This window comes from Mesocricetus auratus, unplaced genomic scaffold (genome assembly GCF_017639785.1).
Source record: "Mesocricetus auratus isolate SY011 unplaced genomic scaffold, BCM_Maur_2.0 Super-Scaffold_100691, whole genome shotgun sequence".
Classification (NCBI taxonomy): domain Eukaryota; kingdom Metazoa; phylum Chordata; class Mammalia; order Rodentia; family Cricetidae; genus Mesocricetus; species Mesocricetus auratus.
This window is the reverse complement of record NW_024429267.1, coordinates 56,388,764-56,405,668: the sequence shown is the minus strand read 5'-3', so window position 1 is coordinate 56,405,668 and position 16,905 is coordinate 56,388,764. Positions and strand designations below refer to the sequence as shown.

The 16,905-nt window shown below is 48.4% G+C and overlaps 1 protein-coding gene across 1 annotated transcript in view; it reads left to right on the top strand.

Annotated features, from left to right (window-relative positions):
- Scn10a (sodium voltage-gated channel alpha subunit 10) overlaps positions 1-6,768 on the top strand; it is a 96,763-nt gene extending 89,995 nt beyond the window's left edge. Inside the window, exons 24-25 of the mRNA XM_040740159.1 lie at positions 1,327-1,597; positions 5,106-6,768. Of these exons, the coding sequence (XP_040596093.1) occupies positions 1,327-1,597; positions 5,106-6,322 (1,488 nt within the window). The 3' untranslated portion in view covers positions 6,323-6,768. The remainder of the gene's footprint in view (positions 1-1,326; positions 1,598-5,105) is intronic.
- The last annotated feature ends 10,137 nt before the right edge of the window (positions 6,769-16,905 follow it).

Below are 16,905 nucleotides of genomic sequence, written 5' to 3'. Positions count from 1 at the left end.
CTTTAATCCTTCATGCAGAGTGAGATTCCAGGGGAAATTCAATTGCTCAGGGTCTGTTGCGTCAATAGTCTGATGGTCCAAAGGAGGGGCTCAAAGGTCTCTTTAGAATACCCCCTCTCCTGCCAGGACAGCTGTACTAACACCCTGTCCTCCTGGACCAACTTTCTTTCCATCTGGCATCTGTCTCTGGAATGTTCCACTGATGTGTTTGGGATCCCCAACAGATCAAGTGGAGCATGGGCACAGCAGTTTTGCCCCTGCCCCAGGTGTATGGGTGCTTCTAACAGCAGAACAGTACCACAAAGAGATTCCCCAAATCATACATGCGCCCCACCCTTGCCTCTGGTAAAGTCCACAATCTAAGTCTTGCCTTATCCATAGAAAAAGCAAAAGGTTCTCCAGGGCTGGGTGGTTTTATTCTGTAATGTTCTCTCATAAAAACCACTAAAAGCAGGTTTCACATACTCTGCATTATAAGAAAATAATAGACTCCAGTCTGCCACGTTATCCTTCACCCTCCATCATCTCTGAGCACACAGAGGGTTACCAAGATGTGAGCCCTGCCCACAGGCTGAGCCAGGAACAGCCAAACGTTGGGATAGCTAACCCCAATCTGAGGCTTGCTTGGTTTAGTTAGAAGTCATGTAGCCAGGAATGGGCCTCTGTTTTGTCTTCTCCGTTTTCGTGATGACACAGAAGGACTTAGTGGTCCAGCAAAGCCTCCTCCCATCCCACAAGCCAACAGTCAAGCAGAGAGCCAGACCCTCTCTGGTATGATTCTCAGCTCTAACCTAGCAGGGGAGCGACCCACCCGCAATGTGCAGCAGCAGTAGGGATCAGCCTTGTGGTAACGCTTCCCTCCACACACTCTCGAGCTTCTGGACGCTTCCTGGTAGAACGACGGCAGGCTCTTCTCCCTGTCCCCGGGACCACACATGTGGGACCCTGGACACAACGTTCATTCAGTAAGTGCTCAAGCTAGTCAGGTGACTGTCAAATGCCGGGGTGTGGTTAACTCACAGCTGCTCATTCAGTGTCTTAGGGGCCTGCTCTATGACGGGCACTGTGCAGATGTTAGAATGTGAGCTGTGAACAAGACGGAAGCAGTCCCTGCCCCCAGAGAGGGTGCAGTTTGGTGACAGAGGCAAATAACAAGCAAAAGCTACACACACGTCAACTCACGGGCAGGAGAGGTCTCAGCAGGGGAAAGAATGGGCTCAGAATCTGAGGGTGCCCAAGACTGGAGCGTGAAGGGCGTTCATATCGAGGAGCTGGATGCGGGAGACTGAGGCAGGCTGGCCTGACGCCTCCCTCTCTCTCTCTCAGAATAAGTACCAGGGCTTTGTGTTCGACATCGTGACCAGGCAAGCTTTTGACATCGCCATCATGGTCCTCATTTGCCTCAACATGATCACCATGATGGTGGAGACGGACGACCAGAGCGAGGAGAAGACAAAGATCCTGGGCAGAATCAACCAGTTCTTCGTGGCCGTCTTCACGGGCGAGTGTGTGATGAAGATGTTTGCCCTGCGACAGTACTACTTCACCAACGGCTGGAACGTGTTCGACTTCATCGTGGTGATCCTGTCCATTGGGAGTGAGTGGCAGCCGCGCTCCGGGGAAGCCTCATACCTGCCTGGGGTTGCTGAGATGTTCTCTTCAAACCAAGGAGATAGACGACTCGCTTTAAAAATCTCTCTCTCTCTCCCTATCCCTCTCCCTCTCTCTCTCTCCCCTCTCCCTCCCTCTCCCTTTCCCTCTCCCTCTCTCTCTCTCTCTCCCCTCTCCCTCCCTCCCCCTCCCTCTCTCTCTCTCTCTCTCTCCCTCTCCCTCTCTCTCTCTCTCTCTCCCCTCTCCCTCTCCCTCTCCCTCTCTCTCCCTCTCTCTCTCTCTCTCTCTCTCTCTCTCTCTCTCTCTCTCTCTCTCTCTCTCTCTCTCTCTCTGTGTGTGTGTGTAGATGCATGTGTGCCATGATGTACATGTGGAGGTCAGAGGATCCCTTTGGTGTCAGCCCTCACCCTCCACCTAGTTTGATACAGAGTCCCTTATTGTCCTCTGCCCCATACACCAGGCTAGCTAGCCCACAAGCTTCTGGGGATTCTCCTGTCTCCGCCTCCCGTCTTGCTGTAAGAGTCCCAGGATTACAGACACATGCTCCCACACCCCGCTTTGTAGCGCCCTACCCACTGAGCCATCTCCCCGGCGTCAACTCACTTGTTCAAAACACGTGGCATAGGTTAGAAGAGCCCAATGCGTGCAGTCTTCCAAAGGCGGCAGATGGTCAATGCCCCCAGAGTGTTCTCAGAAAAAGAAGGCATTCAGGGGGCTTCCCCATGTTTTCATGGATGACAGAAAGGCGAAGGGTTCGATGCCATGAGACAGGTGCCGTGAAGACACTGAGGGCTGTTGAAGGCTCTAGAGTTTTGGGTTCAGGGGTGTCTGGAGTTGGAATCTGGAATGAGAAATGAGCCGCTGTGACGGACAGCCTACTGAGTCCTCAGTGCTGGGCTAGGTGCCATGGAGCAGCAGCCCTTTGAAGGGGCTCATTGACCTTATCTTATACATTTAAAACAGCCTCGGAGATTAGGAATGTTGTGCAGGGTAGCAGAGTCTGTAGGAAGCAGATCTGAGCTTAGGCCAGCCTGTGCTCTGCTAATGAACTAGCTCCCTCCCACCAACAACCAAGAGACTGACACTATTAGTTACTCTTCCAACTGACCAAATACCTGACTAGTCACTAAAGAAGAAAGGATTACTTTAGGCTCACAATTTAAGAAGGAACGCGGCCATTGCCGTGGAAGGACCCAGCAGCAATGAGGTGTGTGGTCAGGTTGTGTTCCCAGTTGGGAAGCAGAGAGCAATAATGCTGGCAAGCAGTTCTCTTCATCCTTCTCATTCAGCCCGGGCCCCCAGCCCATGGGATGGTATCACCTACATGTAAGGTTGGTCTAAAAGCTCAACTTTTCAGAAATGTCCTGAGACATGCTCTGAACTGTGTCTAGGTTATTCTAAGTCCAGTCAAGCTGACAATGAAGACTGTCACATTGTCCCTGGACTAGTGTTTTAACTGATGCTTGACTCTTGACAGGATAGATCCTGACTCACCAACTTCTTATTGAGTCATAAACGTATCTTCATCAGTTATATTCTGGCCCACCTACCTCTCATGTCAGAGCACAGATCTGGGTTTAATTTTCCACTGATTTGCTATCAAGAGCTAATGGCATCTAGGTACAACTGACAGCATTCTTCCCCCGCCCTACAGAGGCTTGGGTTGCATTTGTTTGTGGTTTTAATCTGACTTTGCCTTATCTTGGTGTTGCTGCTGAATTGCTGTTGGGTTTTCTAAAATGTCTTTGTTGAGTTAAGATTGACATGACAAAAAAATACTATATGTACTCAACATACACAACCTGTCAGGCTTTGTATATCCATGAAAACATTTCCACCGTCAATACCAGAAACATATCCCTTGCCTCTGAACAACTTCTCTCTTCTAATCAATCAGTTCATTGGTTAGTTAGCCTAAGATCTGCTCTATCAGCTGGGTGTGATGCCTGTAATACATGCCTATAATACAAACACTTGAGACACTGAGGCAGGAGGAATCTGAGATCAGCCTGGGCTATAAGTGAGTTCAAAGCCAGCCTCTCTATAGAGTGAGACTTCCTCAATAAATCAAGCAGACATCAACAAAAGGGATCTATGAAGGGCTGTTCTCTATGGCTTCTGTGACTGAGCACAACAGAAGTTATTGCTGTCAATTGGCTAGTGAGTTTTGATTTTCATTTGTTTGTTTCATTCAAAAGGACGTTTTTATGAGAGCTTGCTTGTCTGGCTACCCATATCAACGATACAGAAAGACCACGTGTGCTATGATACTCTGATAAAGGCTTCTAATTACCAGTTCCTAGTCCTACATAGCAGCTCCATTCACCTGGCAGAGATCCCCTACAGATGCAGTGAGCAGCCTCCTGAAGAGAGAACTTGCCCGTCTTTCTTCTTTTCCTCCCAGTCTTCCTTCCAACCAGAAAGACATTTACTGTTGCAAGTGTGCATTCCTTTCTCCTCTGAACAATCCTGAGAAAGCTAAAGATGCATACATGACATATATATATGACCTCATGTTAGATGTCATAGATGCATACATGACATATATATATATATATGACCTCATGTTACATGTCATAGGTGCAACATGATGTATATATATGTGACCTCATGTTAGATGTCATAGATGCATGCATGACATATATATGACCTCATGTTAGATGTCATAGATGCACACATGATGTATACATGACCTCATATTATATGTCATACAGGGGTATATGCGTTCTTCATCTTTCTTCCCTTCTCATGGTTAGGATTAGGGGATATAACTGATCCTAAAAATCCTGTCTCCAGACCCTAACATAGAGTTCAAGTACAGCTGGGAATGAAAGAGATAAATTAAAACCATTGTGCAGACAGCTGGCCATTCAGAACCATTCGTGTTTATCTGTCAGCAAGTTGCCCAACTCCTAGTCCTCCTTATAATTAATGTGAGTTCCATACAATTATCTGTGGGACCATGTGCCAGGAACTGAGTCAATCTTCCCAGTAGGAGACAGGGAGATGAATCACAGGAGTCCTGGTCTACCCAGCACACAGAGCCAGGGTGGGGGAATGGGCATGGTGGGCTGTGTCATGCTGGAAGAAAAGCATTGTGGGCATGTGGGATAGACTACAGTCACTTCCAGCTGAACTTGGCTGTGGAAGAGAGAGGGTTGTTCATTATGATGATTAACACATATTAATTGAATAAATTAATGGGATTCACTGTGATACTCCCTCACATGCATGAATGGTGTATTGAAGAAGACAGGTTTTAGCCATAAGGACTGACTAATAAGATGTTCTGGGTAGGGGTAAAGATAAGAACACAGTAGAAAGGTCAAAAAACAACCCAAGGGAGGGATGGTTACAGCGATGGACAGTTCCTGACGAGCGAGTCGGGCTACGTACGGCCCAGACTCTATACTGAAAAAAGGGAGGACAGGTGATCACAGACAGCTTAACCAGAGTGGGACGCTAATTAAACAATTTTCTACCCTGTTTCACAGGTCTGGTTTTTTCTGCAATCCTTAAGTCACTTGAAAGTTACTTCTCCCCGACGCTCTTCCGGGTCATCCGTCTGGCCAGGATCGGCCGCATCCTCAGGCTCATCCGAGCAGCCAAGGGGATCCGCACCCTGCTCTTTGCCCTCATGATGTCCCTGCCCGCCCTCTTCAACATCGGCCTCCTGCTCTTCCTCGTCATGTTCATCTACGCCATCTTCGGCATGGCCAGCTTCGCTTATGTTGTGGAAGAGGCCGGCATCGATGACATGTTCAACTTCAAAACCTTTGGCAACAGCATGCTGTGCCTTTTCCAGATCACCACGTCAGCCGGCTGGGACGGCCTCCTCAGCCCCATCCTCAACACGGGGCCCCCGTACTGCGACCCTCACCTACCCAACAATAGTACCACCAAGGGGAACTGTGGGAGCCCGGCCGTGGGCATTGTCTTCTTCACCACCTACATCATCATCTCCTTCCTCATCGTGGTCAACATGTACATCGCAGTGATTCTGGAGAACTTCAACGTGGCCACAGAGGAGAGCACGGAGCCCCTGAGCGAGGACGACTTTGACATGTTCTATGAGACCTGGGAGAAGTTCGACCCGGAGGCCACCCAGTTCATTGCCTTTTCTGCCCTCTCAGACTTCGCAGACACGCTCTCTGGCCCTCTTAGGATCCCAAAACCCAATCAGAATATATTGATCCAGATGGACCTGCCGTTGGTCCCTGGAGACAAGATCCACTGTCTGGACATCCTTTTCGCCTTCACAAAGAATGTCTTGGGAGAATCTGGAGAGCTGGATTCTCTGAAGACAAATATGGAAGAGAAATTCATGGCCACGAATCTTTCCAAAGCATCCTACGAGCCGATAGCAACCACCCTCCGGTGGAAGCAGGAAGACATCTCAGCCACCATCATCCAAAAGGCCTATCGGAGCTACGTGCTGCAGCGATCCTTGACGCTCTCCAACCCCCTGGGTGTGCCCAGGGCTGAGCAGGATGACATGCCGCCCCCTGGTGAAGGCTATGCTACATTCATGACAAATGACATCAGCGGGCTCCCAGACAAGTCAGAGACTGCTTCTGCCACATCGTTCCCGCCGTCCTATGACAGTGTCACCAGGGGCCTGAGTGACAGGGCCAACCTCAGCACATCCAGCTCCGTGCAAAATGAAGATGAGGCCACCGGGAAGGAGGAGAGCCCCCCTGGGCCTCAGTGAGGACGCTCCAGCGTGCACAGGGCAGGTTCGAGTGTCCTTCTCTGCTGTGAACCCTTTCCCTCTGGAGGGGACACTCAGCCTCAGCAATGCATGCCACTGGTCACCGTGTCAGAGCTGAATGAATGGGGACATCCTTGAGAAATCCCCCACACCAATAGGAATCAAAAGACAAGACTATGTCTCCACTTTGGTGTCTCTTCCAAATCTCCAGAAAATGTCACCACTCCCTTTATTTTGGTTGTGACTAGAGATGTGACTTAACATGACCAACTTCTCAGAACCAGAACTTGTAGGGACACAGGGTAAGGACATTTCAGATGGTCTCAGGTAGTCTTAGAGAAGCCACATAGGGATGGCACTGCTAATTAGGGTTTGCATGACTGCACGCTCACCGAGGCTGGACAACACCTGTGAGACAAACATTAAAGTAAATATTTTTAAAGGTATGGCAAGAATAACTTATCTTTTGTGTGTGTGTGTGTGTGTGTGTTTGTGTGTGCACATGTACATGTGCATTTGGAGGTCAGAGGTCAATCTCTGATGTCATTCCTCAGGCACTTTCTGAGATGGAGGCTCTCACTGGCCTGAAGCACTCCACATACAGCTCCAGGGATCCACCTACCTCTGCATCCCTGCTCTGAGAGTTCAGGGTCACTCTCCAAATGCCTGGCATTTTTACATAGGTCACAGGGGTCAAATTCAAGTCCTGGCTCTTGTTTACAAACTGAGATATCTCCCGGTCCTCTATCATTGTATATTAAAGTATCATTTATGGTTATGTTTTTTTCTTAATTATATGATACGAACACATACCATGAGATACTTCTCCATCACTCTCCGGGCTCCTGATGACTTTCAGTCAGAACTTGAAGATGGCTGCGACCAGAGGAAGTGCTGTCCTAGGAGTTGGACATGGCATACATACATACATGCATACATACATACATACATGCATACATGAATACATGCATATATGCATACGTGCATGCATGCATGCATGCATGCATACATACATACATACATACATACATACATACATACATACATACATGAGATATGTTCATGTGAGTATAGGTGCAGAAGTCAGAGAGGGCATGGGATCTCCTGGAGCTGCAGTTACAGATGTTTGTGAGCTGCCCGATGTGGTGTTGGGAACCAAACTCAAGTCCTCTGCAAGAGCAGCCAGTACTCTCAAACACCGAGCCGTCCCCCCAGCCCTCTTAACAATTGCCTGGCTAGCTGTGCCTGAGACCTGTCCCCTATAACTCTCCGTCTATCCACTTGTAAAGTCTGTGGGAGCAGACAGACTAGATGCTGAAATCTCAGTGGTGCTGACCCTGCAGATAGAGAAGACAGCATTGCTTGTCCTCGTCTTCCCTCTAGGAGGTGACCAAGGCAGACTTTGATTACATTCCGGGTTCAGTTTTAGGTCTCGTAGTAGAACTTTAAGAAGGACATCATTGTCCCATGGGACCAGGACTCCATAATTAGTGTAATTAAAAGCAAATATCTATTTTGAGGAAAATCTCGTAGACAAAAGATTATGACCCATAGGTTTTACCCACCCAACAAATATTGTTAAGTTCCTACTATACGGCAACCGTTTCTCCAGGAACGAGAGAAGGCATGAGTGAAGCCCCGTGGGTGGATTGAAGTTCACATGGTGTGTGTCCTGGTTAGCTTTTATTGTCAGTTTGACACAACCAAGAGAACTTGGGAAGAGGGAGCCTCGACTGAGGGATTGTCCAGATCATACTGATCTGTGATCATGTCTGCAGGGAGTGGCGTTGACCGATGATTGATGTGAGGGTCCATCCAGCCCTCTGTGGGCAGTGTCTTCACTGGGCAGGTGATCCTCGGTTATAAGAAAACTGCTAAGTATGAGCCAGAGACAACAACCCGGCAGAAAGCACGCCTCCACGGTCTCTGCTTCTGGCCCTGCCTCCTGGCCCTGCCTTGGCTTCTCTTCAATAAAGGAGTATAGCCTGTAAGCCAAATAAACCCTTTCCTCCCCAAGTCGCTAAGTCATGATGTTTATCACCACAGGGTGCATGCTGGGACAGTGTGCTAGTTACTTTTCTTGTTGGTGTGACAAAACAGCTGACAGAACCCACTTAAGGAAGGGTCTCTTTTGGCTCACAGTTTCAGAGCACGCCATCCTTCTCGGTGGAAAGACACGGACGGCCGCAGGAGCATGTGTTGGCAGGTCGCATCGTGTCCAGTCATGAAGCAGAGAGAGAGGAATGTTAGTGCCCAGCTTAGTCTCCCCGTGAGATTGTGTTGCCCACACGTAGGGCGAGTCTTCTCCTCAGCGAAACCTCCCTATAAACATCCTCATCGGCACACTTAGAGATGTATTTCTATGATGATTCTAACTCCTGTCAAATTGGCCATCACATGACTGCATGGGACACAAGGAATCTTAGTGGTGGTTACCATCGTCTGCTAGCCCGTGAGACATTCCCAACCATAACTGAAGAGTTTGGGTGGATTCATTGGCTGTGTGTTGAGCGGCAAGATTTTCTGTTGGTATAGTCAGGAAGTGCAGAGACTTTGTTCTCACAGAAGCAAATCCCTCCCTTCTCTGTCACTGTTATCCCATCAGTAGGTGAAACATTTCAAGGTACCTGTTGGGGTTTTCCAGCATCCGCAGATGCGTGATATCAAGGCGATGATGTAATCATGGAAGGATAAGCCAGACTCTCTCTCTACGTACCTGAAAGATGTGCTCAACCCAATGGCACTCACTGCCTGGTCCAAGGAACACAGATACTGGCTGCGTAGTGCTCTGTCAACACCTCAATCCCATGTGGCCAAGGCAGAAGTTATCTGAAGTTGCATTCACACAAGTGTTTAAAGACAGCTGGGAGAGAGACAGCTGGGAAGACAGACAGCTGGGTAGACAGACAGCCTGGAGACTGATTTATTTTTACAGTGTGATGTGAAAGAATCAGAAGTTTCCAAATATCAGGCTGGAAAGACGGCTCGGCCGCTAAAGGCTAGGCTCACAACCAAAAATATAAGATGTTCCCAGATATGAGACTGAATTTTACAAAATAGATGATGATATTCTCAACGGTATTTGGTCTAGTTTGCTTCTCTGTCACTATAAAACACTGATCAAAAAAGCAATTTGAGGAGGAATGAGTTAGTTTCGTCTTACAGTTTATAGTCCATCACCAAAAGTAGTCAAGGCTGAAGCTCAGCCTGGAAGCAGGAACTGAAGCAGAGACCATGGAGGAATTCTGCTTGGTGCCTTGTTCATCCACCTTTCTTTTTCAACACAGGGCACCTGTCTGGGATTGGCACCGCACACCTCGGGCTGGACCCCCTTCCATTAACTAGCAATCAAGAAAGTGCCACAGGCCAGCCTTGGAGAGGCAATTCCTCAGCTGAGATTTCCCCTTCCCAGGAATAGCAAGCTGACAGCATTTCTCATCCTACCTGCTGCCCTAATTTGTAGATTGAATTGTGTCCTCCCAAAAGATCTGTTGGGATCCTAACCTAGGAGGCCTGCAAATATGGATTTTGTTTGGAAGTGGGTTCTTTGCAGGTCTAACCAAATCGAGATGAGGCCATACTCACGCACAGTAGGCCCTAATCCCGTGACTGGTGTTCCACAGTGGGGAGAATGCAGTAGAACATTGCACATGTGAAGACAACACGTTGAAGGCAGATCTGGCTGCTGGCAAAGGAATGTAAAAATCTGTTGACGTTCACAGAAGCCAGGAGAAGGTGAGGGAGACAAGGGCTCTCCCCTAGACACTGGAGAGAGCATAGCATACCCAACGCCTTGGTTTTAGGTGTCCAGGTTCCAGAAATGTAAGGGAATGCATTTCTGTTCTTTAAGCCACCTAACCTGTGGTAATTTGTTATAGCATCCCTAGAAAAACTAACATACCCTGTGTTTTTTTCCACATGGAGGCATTTGTCAAGTTTCAGGGGGAACCACTAGAAAAGGGGTGTAGCATGGACCCCATTCCTATAGTTTTCAGGAATGTGCTGGATGCAAATGCAAGATGGTGACTTTAAAGTTTCAGTAAATCTTGGGACAATCGAGATAGCCCAGTGGGTTAGAGCACGTGCCGCCAACCCAACAACCTGAGTTGGACTCCCCAGGACCCACACGGCGGGAAGAGTGCAGACCCCCACAGGTTGTCCTCTGACCTCCACATGGGAAGAGTGCTGACCCCCACAGGTTGTCCTCTGACCTCCACATGTGCACGGTGGCAACACGCACCGCTGATGCAACACACTCAAGATAAACAACTGTAGCTTTTTAAAGGTCACTCACTCCACTTGTAGAGTTTCCCTAGTGGCCCCCTTACAAGAAAGGAGTTAGTCTTGCAGAGGGGCAGACGTGAAAAGTTCAGGCACATGGAAATCACCACACACACACACACACACACACACACACACACACACACACACGAGGGAGACGGCACTGGAACGCCATTGGTCAGAATGCGTGAGAACCCTTTCGGCACCGGAGGGAGACATGACACAGAACAAAGGCATTGACTTCGCAAACACCCAGAAGGCGCGGTTTTTCTCTAACACCGTGCTCACTCCCATCGAAGAAGCTGGCCCTTGCAGCTGGTGAGGACCATCAAAGAAATCCACAGCTGCCCAAAATGCAGAGAGGAGCTGAGCGTGGGCTGCCAGATCCCAGGGATATGTCTACAACATGGCCTCCCTACCTAAGGCTCAGAGAGTGCCTCAGAAGAGGGAGTTCAGAGACTCTAAGAGCCAGACAACCAGGACAGGGCTGCCTAAGCGAGACCTGCACCGTGACAACACCAGCTGAGACATCAGTGTGAATGCTGGGATCTCACCAGGCTCTACCCCTACACGAAGAGCTACAAGCAATTAATGACTGCTCAGAGAGGGGTCGGTCTTCTCCAGGGAGGGGTCGGTCTTCTCCAGGGGCCAGGTCTCTAATAGGTATCCAACCCCAAGTGGGCAGCTCTAAAAACATATGTATACAAACACAGCAGGATATATTCCTCTGTGTGTGTGTGTGTGTGTGTGTGTGTGTGTGTGTGTGTGTAAGACACAGAGAGACTAACAATTAAAGAACAAGAGGCAGACACAGCTTGAGATGGAATAGGGAGACGTGTGTGGAGTTGGATGGAGAAAGAAAAATAGAAATGTTGTTAAGTTCAGCACTCGTGTGTGAAATTCTCAATAAAAGGCTTTTAAATGTAAAATTTAGAAAAACTGCTAATTTTTATACCAGTTTAGCCCACAGACATAGTTAACAAAGAGTACCCTCAACACAGAAAGCCTGAAGACAAAGGTTAAGACATTTCTCTTGGTTCTGGGGTTACAAAATTCGACAGATGCTCGGTGGGGGAGCTGACACAGGCTGAAGGCTTCAAATGGGTAAAGGGCAAGTCTTAGACTCTAGTAGCAACAGGGTAGCATACGTAAACACTTCTGCTTTGGAAAACATTGGTGATGGCAGGCACATACCAGCTAAGCAACAGGTTGGGCGGATGTGAGGGGAGCTTAGAAAGCTGCCTTGTTAGCGAGGAGGAAAGTAAAGGTGTTTATTGTGCTTAGAGTCTGGTAAGTTAAGAATGCGTGCCTTAATTACTGGAATCACCAGGAACACAGCAGAGGGAGTGTATAATTTCTGAAAGAAGGCAGAGAGGAGAACACTGGGAAACAATTAGAAGATAAGCTAAGAGGGCCAGGGAGATGGCGCAGTGAGCAAAATGCTTGTCATGCAAACTTGAGAACCTGAGTTTGACCCCCAGCGCACACGCAAAAGCTGCTGAGCATAGCGGCTCACGCTTGTGATCCTAGCAATCAGGAGGGAGACGGGGTGGGTGGGTGAGGGGTGTACCTGGGGCTTGCTAATCAGCCAGCTTGTCCAAATCAAATTAGTGGCGAAAGTGAGAGACCCCATCTTAAATCAGAAGGCAGAGAGAAATTGAGGAAGATGCCCAAGATTGGGCTTTGGCCTCCACACATGCATGCACACACACACACACACACATACACACACAAGCATACAAACACACACGTGCACGCACACACATGCACCTTCATATACATGACTATGTATACACACGCAATATGGTAAAAAAAAAGGGGGTGTTACATGAGAAACATGGAATGAGAGGAACAAGTAGAAAAGAAGCAGCTATGTGTTGTGGTACACATGTACCTGTATGTAGTATTGTGGTACACATACATGTACCTGCATGTAGTATTGTGGTACACATACATGTACCTGCATGTAGTGTTGTGGTACACATACATGTACCTGCATGTAGTGTTGTGGTACACATACATGTACCTGCATGTAGTGTTGTGGTACACATACATGTACCTGCATGTAGTGTTGTGGTACACATACATGTACCTGCATGTAGTGTTGTGGTACACATACATGTACCTGCATGTAGTGTTGTGGTACACATACATGTACCTGCATGTAGTGTTGTGGTACACATACATGTACCTGCACATGTGTGCGAAGGCTGGAGGTTGTTGACCTAGGTGGCCTCCCGCCTGAGCTGGGGTTTCTATTGCTGTGATAAGCACCATGACCAAAAGGAAAGGGTTTATTTACAGTTACAGTTCCACACCACGGAGCAGGAACCTGAAGGCAGGAGCTGACGCAGAGGCCACGGAGGGTGCAGCTTATTAACTTGCTGCCCGAGGGTTGTTCGGCTGCTTCCTGACAGCATCCAGGACCACCAGCCCAAGAGTGACGCTGCGCACAGTGTTCTAGTGCTGCCCACATAAATCACCAATCAAAACAAACGAACAAAACGCACTGCAGGTTTGCCGTGGGCCAGTGGTATGATTTTCTTGACTGCAGCTGCCTCTTCTGAAATGACTACGGCTCGTGTCAGGTCGACACACCTCTTCAGCTGTCTCCATCTTACTTTCTGAGACCGGGTCTCTCACGGACCCTGGAGCTCACTGGCTGGCTGACAAGCAAGTCCTGTGTCCACTCCCCGCCCCACGAGCTGGGGTTATGGACGCCCACCGGGCATACCCAGCTCTCACAATGCGTCCTGAGGATCCGAACTGGGGTCCTCAAGCTTGCACAGCAAGCGCTTGGCCAGCTGAACCACTTCCCCCAGATTAATTATACAGTGGCTTTATATACAAATATACCAGTAATTCCATCAAGTAAAAACAGACTAAATGCTCCAGAAAACAGGCTAACAATGTCGGGCAGGACTTAAAACTTCAAGCATACGATCTCAATAGAATGACTCACTTCAAACCTACGTTTTCCAAAAGGGCACACGTAAAAGATGAGAGGAATCATGGAAACAGCAGCCAACTAACTAACTGAGCCAGAAGGCAGAGCGGGGGGGGGGGGGGCTGTGAAGGGCCACCCTCTAAGCGCAAGGCAGCCTCTGCCAGCATGAACGCACAATGGCGGTTACCCGTGCTGGGCTCCCACAGGACCGGCCCCGTCAACAACCAGTGCAAGGGGAATGGCTTGTGGGGCTCTACCCTTCACTGCTGCACCGTTGGCTACTGGTAGATACTGAGAAATCTCTGTCTTCTGCTGTGTACCCACAGCTAGCCCACTAGAATCCAATGGTCACACCCAAGAGCCCTGTTTAAACCCGGTGGTCCACAGAGCATGAGAGAGAGACCTGTAGAGAAGATGAGGGGGGACAGGGCACAGTAGGGAGACGGGAGAGCATGAGGCTGAGTGGTCGGGATGCTTTATGTACACGTGTGTGAAGTTGTCAGGGAACAAATTTAATTAATAAAATAGCAAGAGATCTGAAGAGGCCCTTCACAATAGAGGAAATCTGAATAACTAATAAACATATAAAAGGGTGCACAACCTAATTAGTAATCAGGGAAATATGCAAATTAAAGCCACAGTGAAATACCATTATATGTTCACTGAGTCTACAAAAAAAAACTGTTAGAGTCCAGTAAAAATTAAATTTTACGAAGATGAATAAAGACAAGAACTCTTGTGTAGTTTTGGAGAGAGCATAAATTGATGCAACCATTTTTAGAAAACATCGCTTATAACTAGAGGAGTAGAAGGTACACAAACAAGTCCATATCTATCCTGAAGTGTAACATCTAAAGACATCCATTCACGCACGACTTAAGAGGTATGTACACCAAGGTTTCTTATGAAGCCAGGCATGGTGGTGCACACCTGTAACCCCAGCACAGGAGGCTCGGGAGTTCAAGGTCAGCCTCACCTGCAGGGCTGACGACCAACCTGAGCTATGTGAGATTATGTCTCAGAAACTAATAAGCTGCAGAGACGGCTCAGCTTAAGAGCACTGGCTGCTCTTGCAGAGGACCCGGGTTCAGTTCCCAGCACCCACACGACAGCTCACAATCATCTGTATCTCCAGTTCTACCCTTCTGGGCTCTATGGGACCAGGCACATATACAGTGCACAGATATGCATGCAGGCAAAACAGCCACACTTGTGAAAACGTAAAGCGGAAAAGTGGGTATCTCTTACGGATTTAATAGACCCAAATTAGAAACAATTCACTGTCTATCAGCAATAGGGCAATTTAATAACGTGTCATTTTTAAGAGTATAATCTTATGCAGCAATGGAAATGACTGAGAAATGGCCTCCCACAAATCTCTAAATGAGTCATACAAGAGCAATACTCAACGAAAGAATCCAGAAACAAAAGTATACTATACGGTTCTAGGAGATTCTGAAACAGGCTGAATCAAACTGTTTTGTCTAGGAACGCGTACAGAAAGACAAAGGTTAGTTACGAAAGCCAGGGAGGAGCTCAGGCCAGGCGGAGGGTGACCATGGTGACTGACTGCTGGTGACACTCTGGTGACACCCCCTTTGTGAGCACCTTTGCAGCTATGCCGCAAGGCAAGCCCGTGTGCCTGGTGTGCTTTCTGTGTTCTTCCTCTCAACGTCGACAACCAGAAAGAAACTTCAAGTGGCTAGGCTTCGGCTCCCCTCCCCCTTCACAGAAGTAATTACTGTCTACTGCTCTCCATCATGGCATTTACATCTTGGAGTTGGGTCATCTGCGCCTGGAGGCCGAGTAGGAAGGAGTCCAGGAGTGGGTAATTAAAACAGGAAATTCTGGGCAGAGTGAACCAGAACCGCACACAACACAGAAGAACTGCAAGGAGCCGAAGCTATTGTGAAGCAGCCGTGACGGGGGAGGGAGAGCGGGGAGAACGCTCACGGTGGGGATGAAGTTTGGTATCCCTGGGTTACCGCAAAAGCTTGGCTGCCACAGGCCTCCGTTCTGGGAGGCCGTCTACCGCCCAGGACGAGATCACAGGAATGTCTTGCCCAACCTCTAGACATACTACGATGGTTACAACGCTTCAGTTGTCAACTTGACACAGTCTAGAATCACACAGAAGAGTCTCTCAATGAGGGATTATCTAGATCAAACTGATCTGTGGGCATGCCTGTGTGGTGGTGTGATTATGTTAAGTGATGTGGGGACAGCCAGCCTCTCAGTGGATAGCACCATTCACTGGGTCAAGTCCTAGACTGGACATACGGGGTAAAAGGCAGATGGAACACAAGTATGCACACGCACACACACACACACACACACACACACACGCACACGCACACACCTGCATCATCTCTGGTTTTGACTGCGAGTGTGTCGGCTGCTTCAAGTTCCTGCCTTGACTCCCCCACAGTGATGGGCTGCAGCTGATGCCCAATAAAACCTCTCTTCCCTAAAGTTGGTTTTACTCGGGGTATTTTATCACAGCAACAGAAACAAAAAGTAAAGCACGGACTGGCTGACTGATCTGCGCCTTCACCGTAAGTGCTAGAAACCTAGCCAGGGGCTGCAGACAGGGCTCTGGGATTAAGAGCACTTGCTGCTCTTGCAGAGGACGGGGCTCTGGGATTAAGAGCACTTGCTGCTCTTGCTGCAGACAGGGCTCTGGGATTAAGAGCACTTGCTGCTCTTGCTGCAGACAGGGCTCTGGGATTAAGAGCACTTGCTGCTCTTGCAGAGGACGGGGCTTTGGTTCCTAGCACCTGACACCTTTTCCCCAGAAGCACATAACACACACACATGCACAGGCACACACACATATACATAACACACACACATGCACAGGCACACACACACATACATAACACACACACATGCACAGGCACACACACACATACATAACACACACACATGCACAGGCACACACACACATACATAACACACACACATGCACAGGCACACACACACATACACATAACAAATGGTCAAATACATCCTTAAAGAAGTCCAACCTAAATTAGTTCATGGGGGAGAAAAGAAGAAAACACGTCTTTTTCTTCCTAGATAGAAAACCCCAAAAGGCAGTTGATGCCATCAGGATCTAGTCTCCTTCTCTCCAGTGTACTTTATTCTAAGTTAGCTCCATTCTCAGATAAGACACAGCCATGCGGTAGCCAAGATACCCCTTAAGCCATTTGTATCTGTGATCTCTAAGTGAAAACTTGACTTTTTCCCCAGTAATTCTAACCATATTACAGGCAAGTGTATGTCACGGGCCGTGAGTGAGCATATCATGTTCCTCATCCTAAGCAAACATTCTGTGAGCTCACCCTGGCAACAT